The sequence below is a fragment of the Loxodonta africana genome, chromosome 4 (genome assembly GCF_030014295.1).
Source record: "Loxodonta africana isolate mLoxAfr1 chromosome 4, mLoxAfr1.hap2, whole genome shotgun sequence".
Classification (NCBI taxonomy): Eukaryota; Metazoa; Chordata; class Mammalia; order Proboscidea; family Elephantidae; genus Loxodonta; species Loxodonta africana.
Window position 1 is genome coordinate 39650878 of NC_087345.1, and position 15167 is coordinate 39666044.

General features: G+C 41.3%; 1 protein-coding gene and 1 pseudogene across 3 annotated transcripts in view; both read right to left on the bottom strand.

Moving 5' to 3' along the window:
• PLEKHG7 (pleckstrin homology and RhoGEF domain containing G7) overlaps positions 1–14617 on the bottom strand; it is a 77499-nt gene extending 62882 nt beyond the window's left edge. Inside the window, exons 1-3 of one of the 3 annotated variants that reach the window (XM_064283741.1) lie at positions 13739–14617; positions 9489–10186; positions 8337–8359 (exon numbers count right to left, since the gene is read on the bottom strand). In XM_064283741.1, the coding sequence (XP_064139811.1) occupies positions 8337–8359; positions 9489–10186; positions 13739–13769 (752 nt within the window). In that variant the 5' untranslated portion in view covers positions 13770–14617. The remainder of the gene's footprint in view (positions 1–8336; positions 8360–9488; positions 10187–13738) is intronic. The other 2 variants (XM_023559587.2, XM_064283742.1) reach the window with 2 other exon arrangements.
• Positions 4683–7877, bottom strand: LOC135231135 (small ribosomal subunit protein eS7-like; annotated as a pseudogene).
• Positions 14618–15167: the final 550 nt, after the last annotated feature.

Genomic DNA, 15167 nt, shown 5'->3' on the forward strand with positions numbered 1-15167 from the left:
TCGCACACCACTTGGACTACAAAACACAGGCAGCTCTTTGGAGCTTCCTCAGTATGTGGAAAACAATATCCACTACTGTTGGGACATTTTGGGCTCAATCCATAATCTTTATTGAACACACATGTTTTCAGAGCACCAGAATAACTGCTGGCAAATGTTTAGAAGCACTCCTACTGTCCTAGGTACTGTGTTTTTTTGGACAAGAGTCAAAATATTTCTACAATACTTGTAGAACTCTCCACAAACCAAAGATACATTCAACAGATAAGTACTAAACAATAAAGAAGATGGTAGAAGTAAGAAGGAGCTAGAGGGAGACAAATAAATAGCTGCTGAGGAAATATAAAAAACAAAACAGGATCATACCATTTCCCCTACCTGCCATCTGGCATGTCTAAACCCAACCAACCAACCAACACACCCACCCACCCAACAAAACCTACCCACCCACCCACCCAACCAACCAACCAACCAATTCTCTTTTTCTTCCCTCCCTTCCTTCTTTCCTTAAAGGTTACTGAGCACCTACTCTGTGCCAGGCATTGTTCTTGGCACATGACATACAACAGTAAACAAAACTCCTGCTTTTGTGGAACCAATTTCAGTACAAGAATAATGCTAAAAGAAACAAACCTGCGAGTATACTCTCTCCCTTTAGCGATGCCCAGATCAGGAAGTCTACCCTGACTCCCTGAAGCTGCAGCCTATACTTCCCAGTCATTTATTATATACCATCTATTAAACCAGTTGCCGTTGAGTGGACTCCAACTCATAGTGACCACATATGTCAGAATAGAACTGTGCTCCATAGGATTTTCAATGGTTGATTTTTGGAAGTAGATTGCCAGGCCTTTCTTCCAAGGCACCTCTGGGTGGACTTGAACTTCCAACCTTTCAGTGAACAGCTGAGCATGTTAACTGTTTTCACCACCCAGGGACTCCTTACCATGTATTAGTCTCTAGCTATTACCTTTCCAACAGGCTTTCAAGGCCTCCACGAGGCCTAAGTCAGAGTGTTCTCTCTCTCTGGTAGTTCCCAGAGTTTACAGTGATAGGTATATATATTAGTTTCCTAAACTTGCTGTCATAGAGTCGACCCTGACTCATAGCAACCCTATAGGACAGACTAGAACTGCCCCACAGGGTTTCCAAGGAATGGCTGGTGGATTTGAACTGCTGACTTTTTGCTTAGCAGCTGAGCTCTTAACCACTTCACCACGAGGGCTCCATTTGTTTCCTAGGGCTGCCATAATAAAGTATCCCAGACGGGGTGGTTTAAAACAACAGGAATTTATTGTCTCACAATTCTGGAGCTTAGAGGCCTGAATTCAGGATGTCGGCAGGGCCGTGCTCTCTGAAGGCTCTAGGGGAAGATTTTTCCTTGTCTCTCTCAGCTTCCAACAGCCCCAGGAGCTCTTTGGATTACAACCATAGTGGTACATGGTGTTCTTCCCTCTGTGTCTGTTTCTCTGTCTCTTCTCTTTTTATAAGGACACAATTTATATTGGATTAAGACCTGTCCTACTCCAGTATGACCTCATGTTACTGACAACATCTTCAGAGGCCCTATTTCCAAACTTTTAAATACTGCAGCATTTGCTTTTCATGCTAATTTTGCCCCACCTGCCCATTTGGGTACATTTCACGTTTTTCCTCTTTCCTTTTGAGTGCTGGAGTATTTTCATAGAAAAGTAGTATGTGTGTTTCCCTTCTCAGCATCAGGACTGGTCTGAAAATTAAGTGGGACAGACAGCTTTCTGTGATATAGAACTTAAGGGATGCCAGGAATTTTGCCTTACCAAAAAAAGTCCCCATTTGCTTCCTATGTTTAAAATCCCTTATTTGGCTTCAAATCATAGCCTTTGTCAAATACACTGGGGATAGATAAGTGATGCTGTAAATCAGCCAGCCTGTCAGCCTGCCTGTCTTCTTCTCCCATCCTTCTTTTCCTTTCATTCTCAGAGGTAGGCTGTAGCTGGGTGCTGAGTGCTAGAGGTTCAGAGATGAATAAGAAATGGTCTCTGCCCTCAGGAAGGCCTCAATTTGGGGAAGAGGTGACTATAAACGGAAATGCAGTACAGTGATATGTACTGTGATAGAGGTGTTTATGCTGTTGCTGTTGTTGTTGGTGCCACCAAGTCAGTTTTGACTCATAACGACCTAAGTACAACAGAAGGAAATACTTCCCGGTCCTGCACCATGCTCACGATCATTGTTATCCTTGAGTCCATGCTGCAGCTACTGTGTCAATCCATCTCGTTGAGAGTCTTCCTCTTTTTTGCTGACCCTCTACTTTACCAAGCATGATGTCCTTCTCTAGGGACTGGTCCCTCCTGATAACATAGCCAAAGTATGTGAGACTCAGTCTCGCCACCCTGGCTTCCGAAGGAGCATTACAGCTGTACTTCTTCCAAGATAGATTTCTTCGTTCTTCTGGCAGTCCATGGTCTATTCAATATTCTTTGCCAACACCATAATTCAAAGGCATCAATTCTTCTTCAATCTTTCTTATTCATTTCCCAGCTTTCCCGTGCATATGAGGCATTTGAAAATACCATGGTCAGGCCCATTGTCTTAGTTATCTAGTGATGCTTTAAACAGAAACACCACAAGTGAATGGCTTTAACAAAGAAAAAATTATTTTCTCATGGTCTAGTAGGCTAGAAGTCCAAATTCAGGGCACTAGCTCTGGCAGAAGGCTTTCTTTCTCTGTTCGCTCTGGAGGAAGGTCCTTCTCATCAGTCTTCCCTTAGTCTAGGAGCTTCTCTGAGCAGAAACCCCAGTCCAAAGCTCCCAGCACTGCTTTCTTGATGGTATGGGTTCCCATGTCTCTCTGCTAGCTTCTCTTTTTTATATCTCAAAAGGGATTGGCTTAAAACACTATCTAATCTTGTAGGTCTCATCAATATAACTGCCACTAATCCAACTCATTATATGTTAGTGATAGGATTTACAACACATAGGGAAATCACATCAGGTGACAAAATGGTAAACAATCATACAATGCTGGGAATCATGACCTAGCCAAGCTGATAGATACTTTGGGGGGACACAGTTTAATCCATGTCACCCACCTTAGTCCTCAAAGTGACATCTTTATTTTTTAACAATGTAAAGAGGTCTTTTGTAGCAGATTTGCTCAATGCAATGCGTCTTTTGATTTCTTGACAGCTGCTTTCGTGGGCACTAATTGTGGATCCAAGTAAAATGAAATCCTTGACAACTTCAGTATTTTCTCCCTTTATCATGACGTTGCTTATTGGTCCAGTTGTGAGAATTTTTGTTTTCTTTATGTTGAGGTGTAATCCATACTGAAGGCTGTAGTCTTTGATCCTCATCAGTAAGTCCTTTAAGTACGCTTTTAGCAAGCAAGGTTGTGTCATCTGCATATTGCAGGTTATTAATGATTCTTCCTCCTATCCTGATGCTGCCTTCTTCTCAGTATAATACAGGATCTCAGATTACTTGCACATCATAAAGATTGACTAAATATGGTAAAAAGATACCTTTCCTGATTTTCAACCAAGCAGTATCCCCTTGTTCTGTTCAAATAGCTGCTTCTTTGTCTGAGTATAGGTTCCTTATGAGCACAAATAAGTGTTCTGGGATTCCCATTTTTCACAATGTTATCCATAATTTGTTATGATCCACACAATCCAATGCCTTCGCACAGTCAATAAAACACAGGTAAACATCTTTCCAGTATTCTCTGCTTTCAGATAGGATCTATCTGACATGAGCAATGATATCCCTTGTTACACGTCGTCTTCTGACTCCTGCTTGAATTTCTGGCAGTTTCCCGTCGATATACTGCTGCAACTGCTTTTGAATGATTTTCACCATAATTTTACTTATGTGTGTTTACAGGCACAGGGAAACCCAAAAGGGAGGGATATACTGCTCAACTGGGGAAGCTAAGGAATAGATATTTCCTTAAGCCTAAAGCCCTTCACATTTTACTTAGAATGACTTGTAAAGTCTCTTTCCAGGGGGCATATTTTCATTCTAGGAGAAGGTTTGCCTTGAGTATGAATTCACTGATGACAGTGAGAAAGAGTCCACAAACAGAAACCTGGAACTGAAGACATCCACTTAGCTGATAGCAGAACTGAAAGTAGATTGGTCCCTTCTCACTTACATGAACCTGCTCAATCGTCATGCCATGTGTTAAAACACTCTGAGAAAAAACAAAAATCAGTATTTCTGGGAAAGGGTTTATATCTAGTCTACAAGCAAAGAAATGTTGTTGTGATTGACAGCTACAGAGGCAAGCATTTCTTCACTGTATATATCAGGTTTCTGTAAATTTTTCCTGTAAAGGGCCAGATAGTGTCAAAGAGAAAAATTAGTAACAGACATCTTACTTTTATTATAAAGTTTTCTTACCCACAAAACCAAATAATCACTGAAAAGAAATTCCTGACAAAAATTAATACTGCAGCGTGCTTTTCTCTCATCCAAAGTTGTTAGTCTTTTCTTTCCTGTTTGAAGCCAAGCTTACTAAATTTGAATTTCAAAAGATATGACTGGGTTGAGGGCCAGAGATCACCTTGTGAAGCAATGTCAGTTGATTTTAGTAAAAGGGGAAAGGCAGGGTTCAATCAATCATGTTAAGATTAGATAATGGTTGATCTTCTATATTTCTCCCTCCTCTTCTCTTTTTTTTTTTTTTTTTCCTTCTCTTTATAAGCCTCATTGTACCTAGTTTACTTTGAGCCATTTGCTTTTTCTGGAATCAGAATGGTCTCCTTGTATGCATACAGAGGAGCCCTGGTGGTCCAGTGGTTAGGCTCTTGAGTGCTAACTCAAGGGTTAGCAGTTTGGACCCACCAGCCGCTCCTTGGGAGAAAGATTTGGCAGTCCGCTTCCATAAAGATTACAGCCTTGAAAACTCTATGGGGGCAGTTCTATTCTGTCCTACAGAGTTGCTATGAGTCGAAATCAAATTGCGGGCAACAGGTTTGGGTTTATACGCTTATCGAACGACGGCTTGGAATAAACCTTATGTTCCAATTTCATTGAGTTTTGATTATTATTGTTATTATTTTTTATTGTGACTGGTTCTTTATTTAGTTATTTTTGTTTACAGTTGAAACTCTGGGAATTCAAAATTAACGTCCTTGCCCGTGAGCTTCTCATAACACACCAGAAAAAGATTCAATCTTGTGTTCCACATTGTTCTGCTGTGCGTTGTTCACATGAACTTTTCCAAGCTGGCTGCCATCCAGTTTTACATGGACTCTCTTGCTCACGATTTCACTGGGGAAGACCAAGTCTTCAAGGGTTGCATCATGCACGGCTGTCAGAGGACGGCTCCTGGGAGACTTCTACTTATTTTTTGTACGACTTTTTCCAGTTGGTTTAGGCAGAATTCTCCTTTAAGCAATAAAGACAACGTGCTTTCCATGGAACTTTTTCTCCAGTTCATGTACTAGCCTGACTTGAATTTTCTGGAAAGACTTCAGCTGAGGAAAGGGAACAAAGATTGTAATAGATTTTCCGTCCACCACCATCTTCAATTTCCTTGGCTGCGGTTATATTCAGCTCCCTCAGCTGAGCCTTTAGGTCCAAGGTCACCTCCAGTTCAAGCAGCCCTTGAGAAATGCCAGACTTGAATTCACCCAGCGTTTCACCATTGGGCCTCACGGTCTTCACACTTGAACATGGCCTGTTCCTTGCTGAGGGCTGGCGTAGGATGGGCAAGTTTTGATTATTTTTAACAATATTAAATATTTTAGGCTTTGTGATCTAAATTTATCATTACTACTCAACCCTGCCACTGCAACATGAAAGCAGCCATGGACAACTCAGAAACAAATGTGTGCGACTGCGTAAAATTCCAGTAAAACTTCATTCACAAAAACAGGTGGTGAACCAAATTTGGGTAATGAGTCATAGTTTGCTGACTCCTGGTTTATACCATTTAATGAGCATAAACTTTATGAGGTGAGGCCTCTAGCACCTGGATGGCAAAAGGAAAAAAAAAAAAAAAACTAAAAAATAAAAAACAAAGTAAGCAGGCCCTGCAAAAGGCAGAAGCCCCACTTTTTGGTCTGTGATTCTCTGGCTAGACAGCAGGGCCTCACATGGAGCTCTTTTCCTGATATTAGTGTGACCGTAAAGCCTGGTTAAATAGCCATCCAAAGGAAGTAGGCCCTTCGAACAAATGACTGCTGTGGAAGAGACACAGAGAAAATCGAAGACAGGCAGACAGGGAATCTATGTGGCATAGATGTTTAGCTGTTTACTATAAATTTATGCCTAAAATGAAGAACTGATTGAGTATTCTGATGTTGGTGATAAATTACTTATTCTTTATTAGTAGTAATATACGAATGTTTATTTAAAATATTAATTAATACATTATATTTATATTGTCTTTCACTTATTCATTAAACAAACATTGCCTATTATGTGCAGGAGCCCTGGCAGCATAGTGGTTAAGAACTCAGCTGCTAACAAAATGGTTGGCAGTTCAAATTCACCAGCTGTTCCTTGGAAACCCTGTGAAGCAGTTCTACTCCGTCCTATAGGGTTGCTATGAGTCAGAACCGACTCGACGGCAATGGGTTTCATTTTATTATGTGCCAAGTATTGTGCTCGGTATGAGAAAGATGTTTATACATGTTTTATGGATTATGTGAAGGCATGTGAAGAATGAAAATCCCTGAACGCTTTATTATGCTCATGAGGAACCTGTACATAGACCAAGAGGCAGTCGTTAGAACAGAACAAGTAGATACTGTGTTTTAAAATTAGGAAAGGTTGTGTCAGGATTGTAGCCTTTCACCATAATTATTCAATCTTCATGTGGAACAAATAATCCAAGAAGCTGGACTATGTGAAGAAGAACATGGCATCAGGATTGGAGGGAGACAACCTTCAATATGCAGATGACAACCTTGCTTGCTGAAAGTGAAGAGGACATGAAGCACTTACTGATAAAGATCAGAGACCACAGACTATGGATTGCACCTCAACATAAAGAAAACAAAAATCCTCACAACTGGACTGAGAAGCAACATCATGATAAATGCAGGAAATATTGAAGTTGTTAAGGATTTCATTTTACTTGAGTCCACAATTAATGCCCGTGGAAGCGGTAGTCAAGAAATCAAATGATGGATTGCATTGGGCAAATCTGCTGCAAAAGACTTCTGTTAAAAAGTGTTAAAAAAACAAAGATGTCACTTTGAGGACTAAGGTGTAACCTGACCCAAACCATGGTATTTTTAATTGCCTCATATACCTGCGAGCAAGGGACACTAAATAAGGAAGACCAAAGAAGAATTAATGCCTTTGAATTATGGTGTTGGTGAAGACTGGTATTTTGAATATCACTGGGGTCACCCATGATGAATAGGTTTCAGTAGAGCTTCCAGACTGACAGACTAGGAGGAAAGATCTGACAATTCACTTGCAAAAATTAGCCGATGAGTGGATCTCCTATGGATCACAAGAGAATATTGTCCAATATAGTGCTGAAGGATGAGTCCCCTCTGTTGGAAGACAGTACACGATAGCCTAAACACTGGACTCAAACATACCAACAATCATGAAGATGGCATAGGAAGAGTCAACATTTTGTTCTGCTATACTTAAGTTCACCGTGAGTCAGAGATAACCTGACAGCAAATAACAACAGTTATAAAACAATGGCTAATTCCCCAAGGACTACATTGTGTCTCTCTAAATAAAACGAGAACTTTTCTGCTAATCCCAAAGATTCGGTGGATGAAGTTGGGCCTGGATATTTCCCTTGCTGTCACAGAATCTTTTAAGCATCCCTGGGAGGGGGATGGCAAATCCACTTCCACAACCTGTGTCCACACTGAAAGTTCAGAGCTGGTTTCTGAAGTGACACAATCCCTCTGCATTCTAGATAAGGGCAGGGTCTGTCATATCAGGCATTTAAAGGTCATCCTATATCTAAATGGCACATCTTGTTCCTTTTATCCTCCTTCCCTGAATTTCTGTTTAAAAAGCTGTTGAATATATTTGGCCTTTCCATTGTCTTTACCTGACAACACCTGTTCCTAAGTGGATGTTAATTAAACCACAGGCCAAGGCATTGTCAATTCAAAAACGGAAGCAATCACTGAGTGTGGCTGCCATACTCTGCCCCCAAAAGCCACAGCAAATGCATCTGGCTATGTATATTAAAGGAAATTCTTGAAAGTAAGACTCTTTGACCCATGAACTTGAAGAGTGACTTGGGTATTGTAAAACCAAGTTCACTGATTAATACACAATCAAATTTGTTATGACAGAGCAGAAATAATAGAGATTTTAAACAGTCAACAGATTTCATTGCACTGGAGAAAATAAATACATACCTGGATTGATGTAATGCTTCTCCCTGAAATGAAAAAAAAAAAATTATATGTACACATACTCGTTAAATCCAAACTCGGTGCCGTCCAGTCGATTCTAACTCATAGCGACCCTATAGGAGCACCTGGTGGAGTCAAACTGCTGACCTTTTTGTTAGCAGCCTTAACTCTTAACCACTACACCACCAGGGTTTCCATATATACGCACATAAAAAAAAAAAAGAATTACATACACGTATTTATATATGTATGTATATATGTGTATGTATGTGTGTATAGGAAACCCTGGTGGTGTAGTGGTTAAGAGCTAAGGCTGCTAACAAAAAGGTCAGCAGTTTGAATTCACCAGGTGCTCCTTGGAAACCCTATGGGGCAGTTCTACTCTGTCCTATAGGGTCCCGATGAGTCAGAATTGACTTGATGGCAACAGGTTTTTTTTTTTATGTGTGTATATATAAACCCCACTGCCATTGAGTTGATTCCAACTCATAGTGACCCCATAGGGTTTCCAAGGCTATAAATCTCTACAGAAGCGGACTGCCACATCTTTCTCCCATGGCAGTTCTGAACCATAGACCTTTTGGGTAGCAGTGAAGCACTTCAACCACTGTGCCACCAGGGCTTCTTGTGTGTATATATATGTATGTATACAAGCACACACACACACACACACACACATTTTAGTCTTTCTCAAATCCATCCAAAATTCCAAAGCAGACATTTTGAAAGAAGAGACGATTTACTCTATTTGGCAAAATGTTTCTCATTTTTTTGAGGGAAGGATGGGGTTAAGAAATTTGAATAACTTTTTCTTTTCTTTTAAACCAGCTACACCTGGCTGTCTTCTGTGGTCTATATTTGGAACAAGGCCACCATTACTTTCCAATGCCTGAGGCACCATGTGTAGTCTGACCTCTGTGAGCCCTTTCTTTAAACTGCCTTCAAGAATTTAGGAGGAGGAAGTGAGCTAGACCTTCACTCTCCTTCTTCTCCAAGCTGCTGCGCCCCACTTTACATAATAACCAATGTGTTCCAAACAGTGTGTGTCCTCTTAGCGCTGACTCCCTGTGCCTGTCTCCCGGCATAGAAGCCCCTGGCCTTTGGGGGAATGTGGCAACCCAAAGACGTATTTTGCTTTGCGTAGAGCTATTTTACCTGAAGACTTGGGCATGATGGGGCAGGGCTGGGAGGAGGAGAAGCGTGGTGAAAGGTCCCCTTGTTGATGGGCTGAAGCCTGGGAGGGGCCTGCTTATCAGAAGGCCCTATTTGGGGCTCTACTGAACCAGCTGTGTTGAGGACCCTTCCAGAATCAGAAGGCAATCTTAGATCGCTGAGTCTCAAAGATGATATGCAAGGGGAATAGTCCTTTGGGCTTTCAGGTGAACTCTTGGAAAGATAACATGTGGAGCTTGAAGGCTCCTTCCAGGTGGGCACTTCCAAGGTGTTCTGCTGAGGCACTGAGTTCCAGGTCCTACTTCCACTGCCTCTTAATCTCCTCAAAGTGGGAGAGGTAGAAAGGCGGCCTGGGGCTTGCCGGTCAAACTGGAGAAGACTGCCCTGGTTCTCACAGTGTTTCCTTGGCAGGCTTCTCAGTAGGGGCTGAGGAGAGGCCCCACTGCCTCTGGGCTGCACCTCTGGGTGGGGAGACTCCGTGTTCCCTATGGAGCCAAAGGGCTCCATTGCTGGAAGCTTCTGGAGGACATGGTCCAAGTTGCTGCCCTCTGGTCCACTCTGGGATTGCTCCATTTCCACATTCAAGTGCCACTCTTCCCAGAGTATTTCTTTGTCCTTTTGAAGGGGATAATTACCAGCAGCTTGTTGCATTTTTAATGAAGAAGAGCAGAGTGTGGAATCTGTTATAAATGAGGGAGACGGACATGAGAAAAAAAGGTGTCTAAAATTTTAAATGGCAACTTCTAGGAGCTAGGGAGAGGCCAGTTAGCATTAGCATCCTTTATGTTATCCTGAAGATAATTAACATAGGTGATTCCAGCCTTCCTATCTAGATAGCTTGTTTGTTGACATTTGTTTACTGTCTGTTTATTATTTCTTCCAGATTTAAGCAAAAAAGCCTTTAAAAACCTTAAGGATCTAAGAGACTTCTTGGAAGCCACGTAGCTCTTCATCTTTTGATTATTCTGTTTTAAACCAAACATACGTTAAATTTTCCTTATATTCTGCATTCATTCATTCATTCATTTTAGTATTTCAGTGCATTTTAGGAATGTATAAATGAGGAAGACAAGGTCCCTTCCTTCAAGGTAATTTAAGTTACTGAAGGGGTCATGGCCTTAAAGACACCGTTGTGAAATATTTGACAAAAACTTTTTAGCTTTTATCAATCTCTATGTTTTGGAAAAATAACTGGAGGGTTTGAAAAGAAAAAACCCAGATGTCCTGCTTCTCATGAGTAGAGATGTTTTTTAGGGTTCACTAATGGGGCTGGGTAAATGAAGGATTAACCTCAACCACGTCATATGGTTTCCAAGGCTGTAAATCCTTTTGGAAGCAGACTGCCATGTCATTCTCCCTTGGAGCTGCTGGTGGGTTCAAACAGTCAGCCTTTCGGTTAGCAGCCAAGTGCTTAACCAGTGTGTCATGCAGGATTACCTCCCAGTGAAGCTCTTTCTACTGCCCAAGCCCACTGCTGTCGAGTCGATTCCAATTCGTAGAGACCCTATAGGACAGAGTAGAACTGCCCCGTAGAGTTTCCAAGGAGTGCCTGGTGGATTCGAACTCCCAAGCAAAGCTAATTCTAGCATTTGACAACTTGATTGCCATGTGAAGAAAGCAGTGATGTGTAGGAAAGCTTCCATCCTTACCCATCCCACTAATTATTGCCTAGGAGTTAACTCATGTTTATTTACAGACCTGGTGTGGAACAGATAAACCACTTTCCCTTGCATGGGCTATTGGAAGGTGGTTTCAGGCTGCAGATGGATTGCTTGTGGATGGAACAACAGTAGTTGTCTGAACTCTTTACGAGTGATCTTAGCAAGCCTATAATTCTAAAGCAAAACTCAGCAATCTGGAATCCTTGGGGAATGAACACATTTGGATAGTCACATTTTAAGGTTGACGGATGACTTATGTTTTTAATGCTATGTAATTTAAATTGCATTTACAACATTTTTAGTAGGATTTTTTCTGCAGTCTTTTATTTATTTCAACTTAATAATCAGGAACAGATTACCCAATAAGTAAGATACGCACAGGTTTATCTTACTTCCTAATCTGTAGCGCACAATTTCACCTGTTTTTCACCACAAACTTGTGCATACCTTGCTTACTGGTTAATCCGTCCCTGTTTATAATAGAGAACACTGGATACCAAATAAATATTTCCTGATGACCTGGCCTCTTTATGTGGACTATCACTATAGGTGTTGTTCTAAATTGCCCCACACTGATGCTCTCCCTAATTTTCATTCATTTCTCATTATAGTTTGTGTACTTGCCTATAGCAGTCACTCCCCTTTTAATTTGTTTCTTCTAATCTGTTTCAGGCATAAAAGTCCAATAACCCAGTTTCAAGAGAATGAATGGACTCTTAGATTTGCTCTTATCAGTAAAGAGGAGGAGTCCAAGTTTACGACATTGTCATGACAATGTGATGACCTTGAATTTGGGGACTCCACGGTCTCTTAGTAGCCCCAGTGGTACAGTGGTAAAGAGCTATGGCAGCTAACCAAGAGGTTGGCAGTTCATAACCCACCAGCTTCTCCTTGTAAACCCTATGGGGCAGTTCTACTCTATCCTATAGAGTCGGTATGACTTGGATTCAACTCGATGGCAACGGGTAACGGGTAGAGGTCTCTGATATTTACTCCCTTGCTTTCACCTGGTTTAAGGATAAATGAAACTAACAGTACTGGATTTTAGGCTGGAGAGTTACTTAGACACCAACTAAAATCAATGCAATTCATTATAAAAGAAATCTGAAATTCTTAATGTTGGATTTGCTTTAATATTTTGAGCTGAGGACTCAACATTGTAGAACTTTACGTGTAGAACTAAAAGGCGTTAGGTGCCTTTTTGAGGGGGGTGTATCAGATGGGAAACTTATATTTAGTCAAGGTGGGGTTAAACTGGTTTTGTTTTTGCACCACTAATTCTTGGCTGCTGCCCTGAAGGTTAATACCAGCTTCACCTGAAATGAATGAAAAGGCCTCTTCTAACCCTTAGGAAACATAGGTACATTAGGTGGCTTCATGTCTTGAACACCTGCTGCTTCATAAAAGGGCCAGTACCTCATTCTCCCAAAGAACAAAAGGCTGAGCTGAGGGCTGGAGTTACCCAGGTACTTTCACACGCACCCATGCCCAGGGAATTCTATTATTTTCCTCCTTTCTGTGATAATCTAAGTTCTAGGCAGCAACAATGTCGAAGGAGTTCAGTCTGTTTACATAGGCACTCACATAATAGATGTATTAGAATTCTTAATCCTTGGGTTTTCCCGCTTGTCCTTTTTTTTCTCCTTTGAAAGGTAAGGACACAGCTTTGGTTTTTCTTGCTAAACATCCAGACATAGTTGTGTGGCCACAGGGAGGAGGTTATTTAGGTCTAATGGACATATACTAGAAGCCCTGGTGGCGTTGTGGTTAAGAGTTTGACTGCTAACCAAAAGGTCAGCAGTTCGAATCCACCAGATGCTCCTTGGAAACACTATGAGGCAGTTCTACTCTGTCCTATAGGGTCACTATGAGTCAGAATCGACTTGATGGCAATGGGTTTTTTTCCAGACGTATACTGATGAGTATCTTAAATATATTGGAACCGTGTAGGTCAAGGCAGTAGTGACAGCTGATATGTCTCACTGCAGAGCTGGGGGAACTCTAAATACTTCAGGGCTTTGGGAGGCAGTTTGCAGAGGGGTAAGGAGAACACAGGGTCTGGATGTGGTTCCTTCCTCAGCCTCACGGCCTACTAGCCATGCGATCTAGGGCAACCACTTGACCTCTGTCAGCCTCTCTGTCTGCATTTATAAAAGGATATCCAAGTACCTCCCTCTGACGCTTGTTGCAGAGATTACATGAGACAAGGGCTGAGTCTCCCAGAAGCCCTTTTCTAAATGACCACCCTGTTGCATCTAGTCAAAAGATAACAGTAAATTTGTTCATGCTAACTCTTCTCCTTTACATTCTCTGAAAGACTAAATTAATTTACAGTCACCATAAAGAATATTCACCAAGCTGAAAAAACCCAGCAAACACTCACCCACACAGCTGGGGGAGTGATCTCACTGTACTTGGAATTAAACCACATAGGTTAATGATTCGCTAATTTTGATGAGACCTGGAAAGACAGGCAAGACAGGACCAAACAAAGCTGGTAGCAACAGGATCCGGAAAAACAGAAACTGAAGGATGGAAAGCCAGAAAGCAGCAGAACATTCCCTTTAGTACCTGTGGGATGGTCTGCCGCTGAGCGTGACATTGTCCAGGTGGGTTGTGACAAGCCACAGAGAGTGCCTGACCACAGAGCAGCTGCCAGGTGAGGGCTTGGAACAAGAGGTTCCACACCCGTAACAATGGATCCTCCCTTGCTGAGTGCAAGCAACCCTGACGAGAGGTGAAATGAGGAACTGGCCTTTCCCCTCCTTAGAGACCTTGCTAGCTGTTTATGAAAAAGCCTAAAGGGAAGCAAGTTCAGAATTTAAGGCAGCTTGAGAAAAAGTCAGATGATTTGTTTTCACTGAATAGTAATGGCTGACCCAATGCATAAATAATGCAAATGTGACTTTTTACTTCCTCTTTAAAAAAGAAAAGTTGCTGTTGAGTTGATTCTAATTCATCACGAGCCTACATGTTTCAGAGTAGAACTGCACCCCATAGGGTTTTCAATGGCTGATTTTTCAGATGTAGATTGCCAGGACTTTCTTCCAAGGTACCTCTGAGTGACTCAAACCTCCAACATTTCAGTTAGCAGCCGAATGTGTTAATATGCACCACCCAGGGACTCCTTACTTCCCCTTAAGGAGATAAGTAATCACCATTGATCGTTCAGTGCAGCAGGTCTAGGTTTCTATTGTTTATTTTCTCCAAAGTTGTAAAAATCCTTCCTTTGGACCTTACTTTCTCAGCATCTTGAAAAAAAATTTGTTGATCTTTTTTACGAATGGACTGCTTAGACAAACTTTGAATAATAGAGGAAATGATCATTTTACTTGGAAACAAATTTTTGAGCATTAATTTTCAGATAATCAAAATGCAAATGGAAAATCATTTGTATATATCAGCATTCTCATCAGATCACTTGGCTAAAGAACCTTTATTTGGAGGTTTTGTAGACATTCCCAAGAACGTATGCAGTAGTTTAAAAATATTCCTCTTTACACAAATTACAGTTTGTCTAATTTACTGAACTTTTCATTGTGTAGGGACATTATCAGCATTTATTTTGTGAGTTTCCTTAGATCTCTTGGAAGAAAGGCCTGTGGTTGACTTCTGAAAAATTAGCCATTGAAAACACTGTGGAATGCAGTTCTACCCTGACACATGCAGTGTCGCCATGAGTCGGCGTTGATTCAGCTGCAACTGGTTTTAGGTTTTCCTTAGATCAGTGGTTCTCAAAGTGAAGTTCCTGGGCCAACAATATCATTACCCCTTAGGAACCTGTTAGAAATACAAATTCTCAGCTCCTATCCCAGCCCTCCTGACTGAGAAACAGGGCTTCAGACTGGGTTCATTCTGGTTCAAACTCCTGCTGAAAATTTGCATTTCCATCCCAGATATATTGACTCAGAATCTACAGTTTAACAACATCCCCAGGTGATTCTTACATTCAATACATTTTGAGAACTACTGCTCTACTAGTGGTTCTCAGAATTGGTCC